Source organism: Setaria italica, chromosome II, assembly GCF_000263155.2.
Source record: "Setaria italica strain Yugu1 chromosome II, Setaria_italica_v2.0, whole genome shotgun sequence".
Classification (NCBI taxonomy): Eukaryota; Viridiplantae; Streptophyta; class Magnoliopsida; order Poales; family Poaceae; genus Setaria; species Setaria italica.
This window is the reverse complement of record NC_028451.1, coordinates 8,226,727-8,245,409: the sequence shown is the minus strand read 5'-3', so window position 1 is coordinate 8,245,409 and position 18,683 is coordinate 8,226,727. Positions and strand designations below refer to the sequence as shown.

General features: G+C 45.2%; 2 protein-coding genes across 2 annotated transcripts in view; one reads left to right on the top strand and one right to left on the bottom strand.

The window, feature by feature from the left end:
- The window catches only part of LOC101779284 (cadmium/zinc-transporting ATPase HMA3), a 17,089-nt gene extending 3,488 nt beyond the window's left edge, over positions 1-13,601 (bottom strand). Inside the window, exons 1-3 of the mRNA XM_014804688.1 lie at positions 13,531-13,601; positions 509-690; positions 30-408 (exon numbers count right to left, since the gene is read on the bottom strand). Of these exons, the coding sequence (XP_014660174.1) occupies positions 30-408; positions 509-690; positions 13,531-13,601 (632 nt within the window). The remainder of the gene's footprint in view (positions 1-29; positions 409-508; positions 691-13,530) is intronic.
- A 4,164-nt stretch (positions 13,602-17,765) lies between these two features.
- LOC101778874 (pathogenesis-related protein PR-4) lies at positions 17,766-18,330 on the top strand. Its single transcript, XM_004959048.1, has 2 exons — positions 17,766-18,050; positions 18,160-18,330. The coding sequence occupies exons 1-2, from the start codon at positions 17,766-17,768 to the stop codon at positions 18,328-18,330; spliced, it is 456 nt and encodes a 151-aa protein (XP_004959105.1).
- Positions 18,331-18,683: the final 353 nt, after the last annotated feature.

Genomic DNA, 18,683 nt, shown 5'->3' with positions numbered 1-18,683 from the left:
CCAACTAGCCCTCTCAATCTCTGGACCCCGACAGCATCCCGGCGCTCGCCCTGGCGCACGCCAGCGTCTCCAGCCACTCGGCGACGGTGAAGAGGAAGACGATGGCGCCGGCCTCCGTGTAGCTCCCGAGCGCGACGGAGCCGGCCACCGCGATGAGCATGAGGATGTTGATGTCTAGGGTGAGCTCGCCCGCCGCGGCGACCGCCCTGAGCAGCATCGGCTGGGAGCCGACGCAGGCCGCCGCCAGCGCCAGCCACCGCAGCGGAGGCAGGAGCGGCGCGAGGAAGGAGGCGAGGAGCAGGACGCCGCAGGCGACGATGAACGGGCTGGGCCACCGGCCGGCGGCGCCGCTGCCGCTGCCATAGGCTCGGACCGAGGCCTCGAGGCCCGCCTTGTTGAGGACCTTCACTGATCCGGAAAGGGCAAGAGAGAATTGACGCCATGCATTTGTGCAAGAATTCGATCGATACGTACGGCGATCGAGAAGAAGGAAAGATGATCTGTTTACCAATGTGGAACTGGGAGACGGCGGCGGCGTCGTGCTCGACGATGACGGTGCGGGAGGGGACGACGACGGTGACCGCCCGCACGCCGTCGATCGGGGAGAGGAGCCGCTCGACGAGCGCGACCTCGGCGGTGCAGCAGATGCCAAGGACATCCAAGTACGTCTTCTCCCACTCGCCGGCCGTCCTGCGGCCGCCGCCGTCGCCATCGTGGTCGCCGCCCCTGGCCGCCGCCGCCTCCACGGCCGGTCCCGGCATTTCGGAGGGCCAGGGGCCAGGACCAAGGCAAGCGGAAACGCGAAACGACGTGCGCCCGCGGGGCCAGGCAAATATTTAGCTAGCGGAGGACTGCTCCTTTATCCAAGGCGTGGTTGGGCCCCGCGATTTCAGCTTCTTTCCTTGTACTCCTATTTTGGGTGCTTTTCAGGAGACCCGACTGATCTCTTTTTTTTTTGAGCAAACATGGTAGGTGCTCTACCTTTTCATTATAGTAGAAAGCAAGAAAGTATTTTTACATTCCTGGAGCGGACCAGGGAAGGAGTGGAAAGGAAAAAATTGAGTTTGTGGAGCTCACCACCCAACCTAGTCAAAAGCTATGAACAAATCTGTATCATATACTACTGAACTATCCTGTTGGCCGTCCGGTATGCCAGGACATCTTGTTTGATGATCTCCAGCAGCTGCTCTGAGTCCATTGTTTTGCTACCGAATACTCTTGTACACCTTTCTTTCCAGATGTTCCAAGCGGTATAGATGATCACCTGGAGGTGCTGGCTGCTATCAGTAACAGGGATCTTGGTCAAAATTCGCCACCATTTGCATATGGTTTGCCGAGCATTTCTGTTGGGTAACTGGAAATTGCTCCATTGTGAAATTTTCTGCCAGATGTTCACCGCGTTGCTGCAGTTTGCCATCATGTGAATGATTGATTCCGGCGTTGATTTGCACCCCACCAACTGAACCTAATAAACCGTCCCAAGTAGCCACGATGGGCAACAGATAGAATGGAGCAGGACCTTCGCAGAGTTCCACGTTTGGTCGGCACGGGTCACGAGTTGAGGTCCATAGGGCGTGTTGACAGTGGCGGAGGGAGGGAGGGGTTGAGGGCACAGTTATTGGGACCGGACCGGACCGACGGTCCGACCAGTAAAAGACCGAACCAGAACCTCGGCCGGTTCGGTCCGCCTAAAAGATCGGATAAGCAATCGAACCGGGAAAAACCAGTTGAACCGGCGGTTTTTAGCAAGAAACCGGTATAAAACCGGACAAGAAACCGGTACAGACCGGAGAAAACCGAGCGCAAGGAGAAAAATCAGCGCGCAGGAAAGAAAATGGGAGGAAAAATGGCGTGGCTGGGGTTCGAACTCCCACCCTTGCCTTCGGCAACATGGATAGCAACCATCAGGCTGCAGCTGTGTTTGTGATTTTAGCTGATAAGTTACCATATTTGAACCGTGTTGAACCGGTGGTTCAACCGGTTGAACCAATCAAACCGCGAACCAAGAGCTTGAACGGTTCGTTGTCCGGTCCGGTCCTAATAACTATGGTTGAGGTGGGCCTGGCACCCCCAACATCTGGTGCCCCCACGGTATCTCCTCCATTAGCTAGATAATCTCTAATAATTTACTAGTTAATAAATGTAGTCAGTGCTATGCTTGTTTATTCTCCCTTCACATTTATCTCAACGACATTTATTTTATTTAAGATTATTCTTCATGTTATCTTCTCATTTCATGTCCTTTGTCTTTATTATTACCGTGATTCTTTTTTATCCTAGAATTAGATTGACAGGTGGAGGTTAGACACCAAGGTGTAATTAAATTTTGTTCCCATATTCTGGTTTTTGGCCTTCTTTTGTATTGTACAATAAACATTTTTGGTTATTATCTGCACTCTTGTTGTATATATATTTCATCATGTATGATTTATTGTTGTTGGCTTAAACAGCCCCCTATGCTCAAATCCTAGCTCTGCCCCTGCCCGTTGACATTGTTTGTCAAGTTATGATGCATCTTTTTCCTGGGATAGAGTCCACGAGTGGATATAGTGTGACCCTTGTTTAGAGCCCAACCGTATATGTGGACGGAGTTAGGGAAGGTTTTCTATGAATAGACACAAGTGGGTGCAGGTCTCATAGGTCAGTACTGCCTATGATCAAGTTATGGGCTGATCGAACGTGCGGGAAAAATGTATACCTCTGTGCAGAGTTATAAAAACTATTTGAATAGCCGAGGCTCATGGTCAAGAGCTCACATAGTTAAAGCTCCCATTGATTAGTCATAACCTACTTTATGAAAAAGTGTGAGATTCAGGCTTGTCCTGAGATGTGTCTAGAAATGAGGCAAAAGTCGGCTTAGGTCATTCTTGACGGATCCTGATGCTTCTAAAACTTGGGGATTGATAGGGAGGTAGATTCCCCTCCAGGCCTAACAGCATATAAATTTTTGCATTCCATTTCTTCAATTTATAACCATATACACTGTGCATACAACTAGCTTTCAGGTGAACTAGCAGCTATTCCTTGAAATGTAGGAATGTGGTACTAGGCCTTGCACAATAAGTATTTGGTCAGTTGTCTTAGATATAAGGAACAAAATGTACCATGACCATAGAAATATAGATGCCGACCTTGCAGATAGATCTAGAGCGGCCAGGGTAAGACAAGGATATCAAATCTAACACAATACACCGAGAAATTTACTGTTCGCTAAAGAAATACTCCAGTAGCATGGGGGCCGTGGCCACATCTAGGCATAACTAGGCTCCATTATAGACAGTAATAAACTTGAGCAGAGTTCTCTCCGGTGAAGCAGATGTAGATTTAGAAAATTGGAGGGGACTACAGAGAAAACAAATGAGATTCTCACTTGTGGAGCTCGAAGATGCAGTGATGCATGGTTGGACAGGGCAGCCGGTGCTAGCGTGACATCCTCGCTCACTACAGATGCGAAATCTTCAACATAAACTCTTGGAGAAGAAGAGAATAGGGGCAATATGTGAAAGTCTCATAGGATTCCTGGTGGATGAGGTGATAAATCTAGCGGGAGAATTTCATTACGATGGACGTTCAATTGATGCACTGAGCAACACCACAACGGGAGGATCCTAGGAAAGAAGTGGACAAATTATTGTATATATTAATATGAGTTGCATACAATATTAATATGGAAAATAATCTAAAAAAAAGTCTTAAGTACTAAAGGGGTACGTGCATGCACCATGCAGGCGCGTATGCATACACATGCACGTATGCCCTTTAGTCCCGGTTGGTAAAGGTGTCGGTGTTTTTAGACCGGCAACCCGCCTAGGGGTACCCTAGGTGGTCTTTTGTGCGGTAAGGGTCGTCGAGAATTAAGGAATCAATGGTGACACAAGGAACACGATTTAGATAGGTTCGGGCCGCTAGATCGCGTAATACCCTACGTCCTGTGTGTTGGTTTGTATTGATGTATGTTCTGGTCCTGAGATTGTTGTTTGAGGGGGGTCCCTGCCCGGCCTTATATACGCGGGAGGGCAGGGTTACAAGTCTGAGTCCTAGTCGGGTACTATTACAGAGATCTACTCAGTAACGGCCCGAGTAGTTTCCCATAAACATACAAGACTAGTCCGAGTAAAATATGCTCATCCTTGTTCTGATCATGTCCGAGTACGTCCCTTAGTGGGCTGTCCGAGGCCTACTCGTGGGTCTGGGGAGTAGTCCCGACAAAAGGGGCGCCAGGCACATCACGGGCCAGGGGGTCTTTAGTCCCAGTTGAATGATTCGGGATTAAAGAACCCTCCTTCGTCTCGAAAAATTTATCCCGGATGAATTTTTGAGAGCCTTTCAACCTTCTGACGTATTGTCTCATTGAAGACCAATGTCCCATTCTCTTAGCTCAGGTTGCCTCCATGAGCATAATACCAATTTTTTGATCGATCGGGTCATTCAAGAGTTGCTGGTATGATACCCCGATCGATCAGGCCTTGTTCCATAGTGCGCCATCTGGGAATTGCAGTGCTATAACCACCTTGGCCTAGACGATGATGGTACTCCTTGCTAGCATTTGCAACATTGGTGCGAACCTTATTTCTACCGTTTTCACTCGTCTTGTATTCGACAAATACCTCCCAGTGGTCCCTCAACTTTGGCCACTCATTGAAATTTGGAGTTCGGCCCTTCTTGATGAAGGTGGCATCTAGCATCTTCTTGAATGTCTGGAATTGTGTGGCCATCTTCTTCAGTGTTCATGCTTTCACATCATCTTCATTACATCCTTCGGGAAATGTGAAGTATTTCTTCATATCTAACCATAGCATTTTTCTGTATCTAGGAGCGCGTATGGATTAGTACTTTTGCCCTTCCATTCCCTGATGCTGATGGGCACGTTGTCCCTTACGATTGCCCTAATCTGACTCATGGACTTTCTTGCCACATTTTCGGGAGCAACCGGCTTGCCCTCTTGTGTGAATTCTGTGATGATAAGCCTTCCCTCCATCACCTTTGTACGACCTCGGGGCTTTTGACAGTTCGTCGATCGAGAGGGCTAACAATTCAAGATTTGTTAATTAGTACATGTAATAATGAATAAGACATTATAGATCGGATAAAATAATGGAAATGATATATACCTTGCTGGAACCTTCCGTCACGGCAAGGTTTTGCTCGGGCTCGGGCTCTTCATTGCCCTCGCCGGACATGTTGAGGAACATGTCCGCCTGGCTACCCTCTTCATTGGTGTACGTTACGAGAAGGTTGGAGCCACTACCACCAGCAATAATCTGCTCTATTATATACCTTGCGGTCTCGTCGTCTGCCATGTCAACTACTTTAAACACACATGAAATCATAGAACAACCATGAAAAAACAAATTGATTGAAATGTACACATAAAACCATACATGGAATGAAATTTACATGAAAACTTACAAGAAATTTACATGAAAGTCTTGAATGAAACTTACATGAGATGTCTTGAATGAATCCTACATGAAGTGTTTCTACAAATTTCTACTAAATTCTAAGAATTTCTACAAAATTTGAAGTGTTTCTACAAGTTTCTACTAATTCCTACTAAATTCTACCAAATTTGAATTGTTTCTACAAATTTCTACTAATTTCTACTAATTTCTACCAAATTTCTACTAATTCTTACTAATTTTAAGCATTTCTACCAAATTTGAAGTGTTTCTACAATTTTCTAATAATTTCTTAGAATGTCTTCCAAATTTCTACTAATTTCTAAGCATTTCTACAAATTTCTAAGAATTTCTACCTAATTTCTACAAATTTCTACTAATTTTCTAAGAATTTGTACTAAATCATAGTATTGTACTAAAAATTATACTAAATGTATACAAAATTATACTAAGCATTTATACTATATAAGTCTAAGCATTTCGAAAAATTTCTAATTTTTGAAACATTTATACTAAAATTTAGTAATTTGTAATAATTATACATAATGTATTCAAAATTATACTAAGTATCTAAGCATATGAAGTAAATTATACTAATTTTCTACTAATCATAGTAATTTTGTACTGATTTTGTACTGATTTTCTACAACGGGAGGATCCTAGGAATGAAGTGGACAAATTATTGTATATATTAATATGAGTTGCATACAATATTAATATGGAAAATAATCTAAAAAAAGTCTTAAGTACTAAAGGGGTACGTGCATGCGCCATGCAGGCGCGTATGCATACGCATGCACGTATGCCCTTTAGTCCCGATTGGTAAAGGGGCCTGCCAGGCACATCACGGGCTAGGGGGTCTTTAGTCCCAGTTGAATGACCCGGGATTAAAGAACTCTCCTTCGTCTTGAAAAATTTATCCGGATGGATTTTTGAGAGCCTTGAGGCCTACCAACTGGGACTAATAGTCAGTTTTCCAGTAGTGATACATTCATAATACCGATCAATCCCTTAATATAAATATTTCTGGCATTTGAAGTTTGTCCCTAATTAAATATGAGGACTTATGTGTATCTAATCAAGATAAAGCAAATCAGGCGCAGGCCAAAACATTAATTGTGCTAATCAAACTATAAGCTTCCCAATCAGAAGCTGACCCGGTGCTTTAGTGTGGGGCATGAAAGACTCCCCCCCCTCCCCCCCCAACATAATTTGTTTGAAAAATTCCTTGAAGTCCTTATATTCAGAGATATACAACTATTTTCCATTTAAAATAATGTAGATATTGCTACCAAAGTGTCACCTTGTAGACCATGCTGTTTTCCTGATAGATCAATAATGTATTTCAAATCGGAAGAAGTAAATTGATTATGTCTGATGTTGTTGATTAGAGGATTTTTACGGTGATTGGAAAAAAAATAAGAGCCATCTATTCAGAGAAATCGTAGAGTGGAAAGATATGAAGTAATAGAGGTAGCTAAAGCACCAAGAAATATCAAATAGGTGAAACCAAGTATAAAAACAATGGGATCAATACTAATTTAAAATATTTTTTAATTACATTCTGTAGATCAGCAGTCATTAATTTTTTTTAAAAAGTACCTGGAAGTACCCAATTAGTACTTAACAATAATTGTAACAAAGCTCAATTAGTTAATTGTAAACTACCATAGAACTATAAAGCTTACTGGTGCCGAGAACACTCACCAAAATACACTCAGAGCAAACTTACCCGAGTGTAGACATACTTTAGTAGTTTCGGAGTAGAAGTAGTAGCTACTAGCTCTACAAAACAGATCGATCATGAGATGCATACTCTATGGCGAACATGTCAAGGCAGGCAGCTACGAAATTGATTAAGCCTGCATCTGTATTCGTACTTACAAAGACAAAAAACACTGATCACGAGATGCCTGTATTTTTTTTCTGCTAAATCTCAAGGGAACGTGCTCCGATTAAGTCTGCCGCTTGAAGACACAAGATACTCACCGGTTCCAGTTGGAGGATAAGTTCGATCTGAGATGTTTATTTGTTTCTGGAGGAGACACAAGGCATACACACCTATAATTGATTGAGATTCCCATTGTCCATGCATATTAGACTTCGGTATCCTTTTTATCCCCTCATAGTTATTATATATTGATTATGACTTTATCGTCACCACTGAGATAGTGAGATGCTATTTTTCTTAGCAGAGATCTCAAGGCAAGAAACCATAGAGATTAAGAGGGTGTTTGGTTCCATGAACTAAACTGTAGTCCACTATTTTGGTGCACTTTTAATCCCTAAACACTCAAACAGGTGGATTAAAGTTTGGACTAAAGGCTATAGTCCTTTAGTCCACAAAACTGGATTAAAATGGATTAAAGGGGGTTGGGGACGCCCTTGCTCCTCATTTACTACCCTTCCTCCCACCCAGCTCCTTCCCGCCTGATGCCTCCGTCCCCCCTGCCGCGGTGGCCGTCCCTCCCGCCGCCGCCCTCCTGCCCGCCGCCCTCCCTCCCAGCCCCCGGTGCCATCCCCCCCCCCCGTCCCTCCGGAGGTGGAGTTTGTCCATCATTTTTTTCACCTGGACCGGCTGTTTCCGGACGTCCCCCGCCGCCGCATCCCCGGGCTCCAGCCCCCCCCCCCCCCCCGTGGATGCCATCCTTGAGCGCCGTGTCGATGTCGAGCACCTGCCCGCCGCATGGCAGCTCCTGGTACTGTGGCATTGTGGCGGTGTGGCGACGACTCCCCCGGCCAAGCGCACCACTGACACTAGCACCACGGCGACGGACGGGAATTTGAGATACCACCACCAGCACCACGGCGACGGACAAGAATTTGAGATCTAGTCCAAGCTATAGTGGGAGCGGTTGGCGCCAGGAAGGAGTCACTAGTAGAGAACTACTTTCGATGCGCCCCCTTTTATCCCGGTTTAAAGTAGGCCCGGGAGAAAAGGAGGTGCGCCACGGTAGGCAAGAATGGAGGGGAGATTTACTCCAGGTTAGTATTTGCAATCGGGACTAAAGGCCCCCCTTTAGTCACAGTTGTAACAGGTAGTTTCGGGGTGTCGGTGGCGTGACCCTTTTGTCCCGGTTGGAGGCTCCAACCGGAACAAAAGGGTGTACCTTTTGTCCCAGTTGGTAACACCAATTGGGGTAAAAAGTTTAGTCCCGGTTGGAGCCTCCAACCGGGAGTAAACTTTCAACCGGGACAAAAGGTGTTCCTTTTTGTCTCGGTTGGAGTTTTTAACCGGGATAAAAACTCATCCCCCATTATATACCAAGACAGAGGCCTTTCTTCCTCCTCCAGCCCGAGCCAGTCCACCACAAAGATAGAGAGCTGAGCTTCACCTACTCTCCGGTGGTGCCTAAGTGAGGGAGGTGCTGCCCAATTTTTTTCCCTCATTTTCGTGGGAATTTCACTCATCCAAAGTGTTGTGAAGGTTTGCTACTTCATCCTCATGTTACGCTTTGATTTATGCTTTGGAGATGTATAGTTTATTTGCTAGAATGTGAAGTAGAAAATGGAGAGGTATTTTGAGCTAGAATGTGAGTGAGATTGATGTGTCATATATAGTACGTATCCTTGCAGTGGTTTGAGAAATGATGCTACCCTTGTTTAGACGGTTTATCTTGTCAAAATTCAATATGGTTTTTCAAATCCATACTTGTTGAACTTGCATAACGTGTTCATCTCGGCGAGAATGTTCTCTGATGTGTCATATATAGTACGTATCCTTGCAGTGGTTTGAGAAATGATGCTACCCTTGTCTAGATGGTTTATCTTGTCAAAATTCAATATGGTTTTTCAAATCCATACTTGTTGAACTTGCATAATGTGTTCATCTCGGCGAGAATGTTCTCCGCCGAGCAGCAACGTACGTCAAGGAGGAGGTCCGATTCTACGAGAAAGAGTGGATACGAACATCGTGGAAGACCGTGTCCCCTTTTCGTAGAATCGAACCTCTTCCATGACGAAGTGCGGTGCCGCCCAGTTGAGAACATGCTCGCCAGATGATCATGGTCTTCAAGTTCAACAAGTTCTGCAGGCATACCGTGTTCATCTCGGTAAGCATGTTCTCCGTGGAGCAGTAACGGACGTCAAGGAAGAGCTTTGATTTTACACGAAAGAGCGACAACAGATGTCGTGGAAGACTGTGTCCCCTTTCTCGTAAAATCGAAGCTCTTCTATGACGAAGTACGGTGCCGCCCAGTTGAGAAAGATGACTTTCCGGACTGGGTTGCAGGCCAAGCTTTTGCAGATACTACAATGGGCGAGGCTGATAAAGATGAGTTTGCAGAAAATGGCCCTACTGATGACCTTAGTCAGGTGCTACGAGATGCACACAAAGATTGCAAAACTGAGAAGGAAGCAACAAAGTTGCAGTGCATGATAGATGATCACCAAAAATTATTGTACCAGAATTGCCAGTAGGGCCATAAAAAACTAGGTACGACACTAGAATTTGTGCAATGGAAGGCAAAAAATGGTGTGTCCGATAAGGCATTTCAGAGGATGTTGAACATTGTCAAGAAGATTCTTCCCTAAAATAATGAATTATCATTCACAACATATGAAGTTAAACAGATTATTTGCCCTCTCGGATTGGAGGTTCAGAAGATACACGCATGCCCTAATGACTGTATCCTCTATCGTGGTGATGAATATGAGAAAATGAATGCTTGTCCCATTTGCAAAGAGCTGCGGTATAAGATCAGGCGAGATGATCCTGGTGATGTCAAGGGGTAGTCTCCTAAGAAGAGGGTTCCCGCGAAGGTGATGTGGTATTTTCCTATAATACCACGCTTGAAGCGCTTGTTCAAGAGCAAGGCAAATGCTAAGTTGATGCGATGGCACAAAAAAGAACGTATGGAAGATGAGATGCTGAGACACCCCGCAGATGGGGCATAGTGGAGATCAATTGATAGAGCATTCCTGAACTTTGAAAGTGAAGCAAGGAACATAAGGTTTGGTTTAAGTACTGATGGATTTAATCCATTCGGTGAGTTGAGTAGTAGCCATAGTACTTGGCCTGTGACCCTATGTATGTTCAACCTTCCTCCTTGGCTATGTATGAAGCGGAAGTTCATTATGATGCCGGCGCTTATCCAAGGCCCAAAACAACCCGGCAACGACATTGACGTGTACCTAAGACCGTTGGTTGATGAACTTTTATAGCTCTGGAAGGAAGAATGTGTACGTGTGTGGAATGAGGATAAACAAGAGATCTTTAATCTATGAGCATTGTTGTTCGTAAACATCAATGATTGGTCTGCACTGAGTAGCCTTTCGAGACAGACAAACAAGGGATATCGGCCTGCACCCACTATTTAGACGACACAGACAACATGTATTTGAAGCACTGTAAGAAGGTCATCTATATGGGTCATTGTCAATTTCTCCCTGCTCACCACCAGCTGAGAAAGAGCGGGATGCATTTCAAAGGGGAGCTAGACCATCTAAAAAACCTGCACACCGTAATGGAAAGCGTGTCTTCGAGATGATAAAGGATGAAATGTAGTCTTTGGAAAGGGTGATGGTAGCCAACCTGTTCCGAACGACGATAATGGATGTGCACCTATGTGGAAGAAAAAGTCAATATTTTGGGAGCTACCTTATTGGGAAATCGTAGAGGTTCGCAACGCAATAGACATGATGCACCTGACGAAGAATCTTTGCGTGAACGTGCAAGGCTTCATGGGTGTTTATGGGACCTCGAAAGATACATTGGAAGCACGACAGGACCTGAAAGCCATGGGGCAACGAGATGACCTACATATGGAAAAGAGAGATAATAGACAACACTACTTACATCCTAACAGTTACACTCTCAGCAAGGAAGAGAAGGATAACATGTTTAAATGCTTGAATAGTATGAAGGTCCCGTCTGGACACTCCTCGAATATAAAGGGAATAATAAATATGAAACAAAAGAAGTTTATAAATCTCAAGGCCTATGACTGCCACATGTTGATGACCCAGTTGCTTCCGGTTGCACTGAGGGTTGTTCTACCAGAAAATGTCCGGTTGTCGCTCGTAAAGCTATACGCGTTTCTCAATGCAATTTCGCAGAAGGCAATCGATCCATCCAAGCTATCAAAGCTACAGAACGATGTGGTGCAATGTCTTGTCAGTTTTGAGTTGGTATTTCCACCATCCTTCTTTAATATTATGATGCACTTACTGATTCATCTAGTAAAAGAGATTGGTATTCTCGGTCCTGTATACCTGCACAATATGTGGCCTTTCGAGAGGTTCATGGCAGTCCTAAAAAACTATGTTCTTAATCGTGCCCATCCAGAAGGAAGCATCGCCAAGGGATATGGAACAGAGGAGGTGATCGAGTTTTGTGTTGATTTTATTGACTCAATTGACTCGATTGGGGTTCCAACTTCACGCCACAAGGGGAGGCTATGGGGAATGGGCACCCTTGGAAGGAAATCAAGTTTGAGCAATGATACTGATTTGTTCGACAAGGCACACTGCACTGTTCTACAACAGTCATCCTTTGTGGCTCCGTATATCGAGCAGCACAGACAGATGGTAGTTTCCAAAAACCTGACGAAATCCGATGCTTGTCTTACACGTCATCACATGGAAACTTTTCCCTCCTGATTGCGCCAACAACTTATGGGTAACTCTGAGATTCACCCATAGCTCGCTTGGTTAGCTAGGGGACCTGCTAGCACAATACTGAAATTCCAAGGCTATGAGATAAATGGTTATACATTTTACACGAGAGCCTAGGACCAGAAAAGCACGAACCATAATAGTGGTGTCCGCATATATGCCATAGATAGAAATAATAGTAAGGAGTCGTATTATGGTTTCATACAGGAGATATGAGAACTCAAATACGGACTACTCTACATCCCTCTATTTCTTTGCAATTGGGTGAAGCTAACTGCCGTAACCAAAGATCAGTACGGAATGACAATAGTGGATCTGAGCAAGACTGGATACAGTGATGAACCATTCGTAATTGCCAATGATGTGCATCAGGTTTTCTATGTGAAGGACATGTCTAGCAAACCTAAGAGAAATCTAGAAGAGCCATGGGAGCCAAAGTGCCACATAGTTCTTCCAGGTAAAAGAAATATCGTGGGAGTCGAGGATAAAACAGACCAATCAGATGATTATGATCAGTTTGATGGCATGCCTCCATTCGCTGTTGAAGTTGACCCAAGCATCCTGCTATCCAAAGAAGAGGCTCCGTACTTACACCGCGATCATGATCAAGGAACTTTCGTGAAGAAGAAATTTTATAATGTTGTATTGTAATGCGCTAAATTTACTTGACCTTTATGTACTACTTGATACAATTTTTAATTTAACATATGTATGATTTCATCTGTGCTTAAATTAGTTGAGGTGAAGATTTATTAGATAAACATGAACAATGTTAAGCACATACATAAATGAAATTTTTCGCGCGTTCAAATTATTTAATTGAATAATTTCTTGATCATAGCGATGTAGTAAAATAATTATTTTAGAAGCTAAACAAACTAGTATAGAATTAATGAATAATTCACACTTATTGTCAATATACTCGCTAATTTAATATATTTTTGCATGTTCAAAATATGTAAATTTTTTTGTTTTTGCATCCTGAAATGCAGTGAAAACATAAATAGCTGTCCATCTCCAAAAAACAGGCGGGAGATGAAAGTGTGGGAAAAGGCCCTTTTGTCCCGGGTGCCAATAGCAACCGGGACAAAAGGCCCTTTTATCCCGGTTGCCAAAAGCAACCGGGATAAAAGGGACAAAAGGACACCTTTTATCCCAGTTGCCAAATGTAACCGGGATAAAAGGGTAGTTTTCGATTCCTGCCGGGAACGTACCCTTTTATACTGGTTAGAGTTTGCAACCAGGATAAAAGGGGATGTCCTTCTATCCCATTTGGTGTTGGCACCCGGGATAAAAGGGCCTTTAGTCTCGGGTTCAATTACGAACCGAGATAAAAGGGGAGGGGGATAAAAGTCACTGTAGCCTCTTCTACCCCCCACGCCAGTTACACTTAGCCAAATTTTCATCGTCGCCAGATCCCGCGCCCTCCCGCCTGCTCGGTCGCCGCCCATCCACCTCCCTCGCCAGCCACCGTCGTCCTCGTCACCCATCGCCCCGGCCACCATCGTCCTGCTACCCTGGCTGCCTCGCCTGCGCCCGGACTGCCTCCTTCTCCATCACCCCGGCCCGCCTCCGATCCTCCTCCATCGCGCCCCCTCGACCTCGTCGCCGCCGGCCGTCTCCATCACGGGGCCTCGTCGCCGCCTCCGTCAACACCACCTCCTCCGTCACCGCCGTGCCCTCGTCCGTCACGGCACCTCGTCGCCGCCTCCTTCCCTCGTCGCCGGCCACCTCCGCCCCTCGTCGCCGGCCACCTCAGCCCCTCGTCGCTGCGGTCACCTCGCTTCGTCCCCGTTCCGCTGGCGTGCGCATTGGTTCTCCGCCGCCTCGAGCGCCGTACGACGTCGTCGCCCAGCTAGGCACCGCGCGACGTCCGCCGGCATTGGCGTCGGGAATGAACGGCCCAAGGGCCTTTTTTATTTTTTAGTTAAAAAATGAATAGATATTAGTAGAAGTTTTCTAGAAATTCCAATAAATTTGTAGAAATTAGTATTAATTTTGTAGAAATTATTACAAATTTACTACTAATTTGTAGAAATATTTAGAAATTAGAAGAATTTTGGTAGGAATTCTTAAAATTATTAGGAATTAGTAGAAATTTTCTAGAAATTCCAATAATTATGTAGAAATTAGTATAAATTTGGTAGAAATTCTTACAAATTACTACTAATTTGTAGAAATTTGTATAAACATTTCGGACTTTATGGGATTCATGTTATTGTATGATTTCATGTATATACCTTCACGTACATGTAACTAAGGCGATTTCATGTAAGTTTCATTTCATGTGAGTTGCCTATTTCATGCTTGTTCTATGATTCATGACTGTCATGTATGATTCCATGTATGTTTCAATCAGTAGTTGAAATGGCAGATGACAAGACCGCAAGGTATCTCATGGAGCAGATTATTGCTGGTGATGGTAGTGGCTCCAACCTTTCCATATCGTACACCGATGAAGAGGGCACCCAGGCAGACATGTTCCTCAACATGTCCGGCGATAGCAATGAAGAGCCTGAGCCCCAGCGAAACCTTGCCGTGGTGGAAGGTTCCAACGAGGTATTAAAAATTTCTATTGTTTTACCCCACCGTTAATACTATGTACTAATTAACGAATCTTGAACTGCTAGCCCTCTGGATCGACAAAAGGGCAGAAGACCCGAGGTCGTACAAGGGTGATGGAAGGGAGGCTTATCATCACGGAAGTCACAGAAGAGGGCAGGCCGGTTGCTCCCGAAAAAGTAGCAAAGAAGTACGTGAGTCAGATCAGGGCAATCGTAAGGGACAACGTGCCTATCAGCATCAGGGAATGGAAGGGTAAAAGCACTAATCCGTACGCGCTCCCGGAGACACAAAAGAATATGCTATGGGAAAATGTCAAGAGACATTTCACATTTCCTGAAGGATATATTGAAAAGTATGTGAAAGCGTGGACGCTGAAAAAGATGGCTACACAATTCCAGACATTCAAGAAGATGCTGGATGCCAACTATCTTAAGAAGGGACGAACTCCAGATTTCAATGTGTGGCCAAAGTTGAGGGACCACTGGGAGGCATTTGTTGAATATAAGAGGAGTGAAGACGGTATGAAAAAGATCTAGACCAATACTAAAAATTCTGGTCAGAAGGAGTACCATCATCATCTAGGGCGAGGTGGTTATGGCATAACAATTCCCAAATGGAAGAAGTTGGAATAAGACCTGATCGAATGGGGTATCGTACCTACAACTATTGAATGGCCCGAACGATCGAAAAATTGGTATTACGCTCATGGAGGCTCCCTGAGCCAAGAGGATGGGACGTTGATATTCAATGAGACAATACGTCAGAAGGCCGAAAGGCTTATGAAGAACATTGAAGATTCTAAGGCTAGGAGGTTGAAGGTGGACCGAGAGAATGATGAGCTCACATTGGCCCTCGATAATCCCAAGCACCCAGGACATTGCCGAGGGTTCGGGGTCATTCCATGGAAGTTTGCTTTCCGAGGCGATAATGCATCGTACAGAAGCCGCAAGTGAAGGAAGGAACAGATTGAGGAGAGCTGGCGGCAGATGCTAGAATCCAAAGTGCATTCCCAAGAAGAAAGAATGTTGGAGGAAATCAATCGTCGAGTGGCCCACACAGTTGCGGAGTTGGCCCAATCTGGAGCATTGCCGAATCCAAACTTCGTCAGCCCTTTTCAACACCTCTTGAGCAGTTGTACTTCTACAGGGCTCCCCGATGCGCAGATGCCCAGATTATCTATGGAGGAGCAACGGTTCGCTGTGGATGCCATCATGCAATGCATCTCATGTGAGCTGCATGCACCGGTCGGCAACCTCACTATTAAGGTATACTTATACATAATATTTATGCAATCTTCTCAAATGATCCACGTCTCGGGATCGGAGTTTAATAACTTGTTACTTCTACTATATGTACAGGTGGTGTACGGGAGTGCGTTACCAATCCTGGTAGGGCAAACAAGCCATGGAATGGAGATTCCACCTGACTATGCCAGTGTTAGCGTAGAGCAGCTTGTTGATAGCCAATATGAAGGCCTAGAGCTCAACCTCCCGAGAGGTGACGGGGAAAGAACACTGGGAGATGCGCTTCGTGGGATAATTCTATGGCACAAATGCTACATCATCATTCCCGGCACGAAGCCATCTACTCAAAGCTCAAGACCGCTCCCCGCAGATCCCCAGCAGTGACTTTCTCCTCAAAGCTCGAGACTGTCATCTCCCGCACAACCTGCTCCAAGACCATCACTTCCTGCTCGATCAAGGTCTCCATCTCCACCACATCCTGGTGGTGGGAGCGACGACGACAATAACAGCACCCCTCCCCGATCATCGTCGCCGGGACTACGAGCAGCCCTGGTGAAGGAACCTGCAGCACCACTAAAGAAGTCACGAGCACCTCCTCCCAAGCCAAGATAGAGAAAGAAGAAAACAAAGGATCCTGAAGTGACTCGTAAGGAATGCTGGGAGGCAATGAGTCATGCCGAACAGTGGGCAGAAATCCAAGTAGAGGCCAGTGAGTGGTTCAAGAAACAAGCCGAAGAAAAAAAAGCAAGGGAGATGGAGCCACCGCTAGAAAATCGAAGAGATTTAAATTTTTTTATCAGGATGGAAGAGGGAGCCAAGAAGAGGATACAGCTGCTATCAAACTACGAACGGGCTTTAGTAAAGGCTGATGAGAGGGACAAAAGGAAAGAAAAGTCATCTTCCAGTGGTGCTGTCCCCGACCTCGGGCATCTACCAAAAAAAGACGCTCAAAAGATAGCAGCAATGCCGTTGGATCAGCAAGCACAAGTATTGAAATTCATGGAAGAAACAGGTATGGGACTTGATGAATGTTTAGGGCAAGTTGAGCCGCCAGCTGCACCGCCAGTTCAACAGAGATGGACTTTTGAGCTAGGCAAATCTCTAGTAAGGCCTGAGTTGGTACGGAAGCTATCAACAAAGATGTACGAATTCCATCAATGGTACGTGAAGGTGTCCGCCAACTCGAGGGAGATGTTCGGCCTTAAGGTAAAACCGATAGATTTTCACGGCGAGGCGAGAAGGTTCTGTGGCTAGAATTCAAGTCTGCCAGAGTGTACTGACCATTCTCATCAGATTAAACCCTGGGCAATGGTTGTCATCCACATTGGCACTAGAAATTTACTCCGACAGCTTAGCACACTCTTCCCAGCTTAACGCACTAAAACTCTTGGTCATCCCACATAGAACAGCTCGGAAATATGCTTTAGAATCACGAGGCCACAAAGATTTTGTATGTTTCACACTGCACAAACGATTTTTACAAGGTAGGCATTGTCAATTTGGACAGATGATTCTGATTGGCAGATAATGACAAAGACATCTGTTATCTGTAAACCACTGTAATTTCATCCTTCATGTGTTTGCATTACGAACAAATTTTTCATTAAAGATGTGTATTCACGAGTCACTATCGGAAGCTAACCAACTATAACACATGTTGTTTTGGAAAGAAAGGCATATTAGTTCTTCTAATCTCATAGGTCTTATCGAATTAAATACTTAACTGATAGCAAGTCTTGACGATGAGTCGATGATAACAAGCCGGATTTGTAGCACACAAGCTCATCATTAGCTGTAGGTTAATTATTCTAGCTGATAACATAGACTATCGACATCAATTGGTATGTATAAGTATGCCCAGAAATGACACATGCCGCAAGCCATCCTTATCAAATATCCAACCCAAAGTGAGCAACATACTAGTACTACACAGCCATAGCAGATGGGGATCACCCAGGCCACGAGGCTGTCACTGCTCCTCACCGTTGCTTCGGCTGTTTCCTTAGCCATCTGCGGTGGTGTCGCCGGCCAGCAAGCTAGTGGCGTGGTGGCGACATACAACATGTACAATCCGGCCCAGATCAACTGGGACCTAAGGGCTGCCAGCACCTTCTGCGCGACGTGGGACGCCGACATGCCGCTGTCATGGCGGCAGCACTATGGCTGGACCTCGTTCTGCGGCCCAGCCGGTGCCCACGGTGAGCCTTCATGCGGCCGCTGTCTTCAGGTACGTTTACACATCGTGCCCTCGGAAACATGAGTCATACAGCAATCATATGGAGGTAATATGATCAGGTGTGTGCGTGGTCATGCTCATGCATGTGTCTAATTTGAAGGTGACCAATACGGCGACCGGAGCGCAAACAGTTGCGAGGGTGGTCGACCAGTGCTCCAACGGTGGCCTTGACCTGGACATCTCCGTTTTCCAGCAGATCGACACGGATGGCGGTGGCATGGCCCACGGACACCTCATAGTGGACTATAAGTTCGTCGACTGCCATGACTGAACCTAATGGGAGTATTGAAATCCAATGTGCGTTAATAATTCCACGGAAGGCTGGATTGAAAACTGATCAAGCATGAAATTATTCTCCCTCTTGAATGAGCTGCTCTGAAGTAAAACACGGGAGAAATCCTACACTTATGTGCACAATGTTGTGAAAATTACTCGGGAAACGTTTGCCAAGAAGATTATAGCACAACGAACGGGACAGAAAATTTTCCCAGCCTGCCGTTTTCCCATTTGTATGGAACGTTGCGTGCAACACCAAATTTCACTTCTTGCCTCCATTGTTTTCATTGTTTTTCATGTGTGTGTGTTTCTCTAAAACTATCTAGTGTTTGTCAGTAATTTTTTAAA

What these genes read in the sequence shown, in the direction of transcription:
- LOC101778874 (XM_004959048.1), top strand. Translation starts at nt 17,766, where the DNA reads ATGGGGATCACCCAGGCCACGAGGCTGTCACTGCTCCTCACCGTTGCT. An exon ending in CATGCGGCCGCTGTCTTCAG is followed by an intron (nt 18,051 to 18,159) that starts GTACGTTTACAC and finishes TCTAATTTGAAG; the next exon opens with GTGACCAATACGGCGACCGG.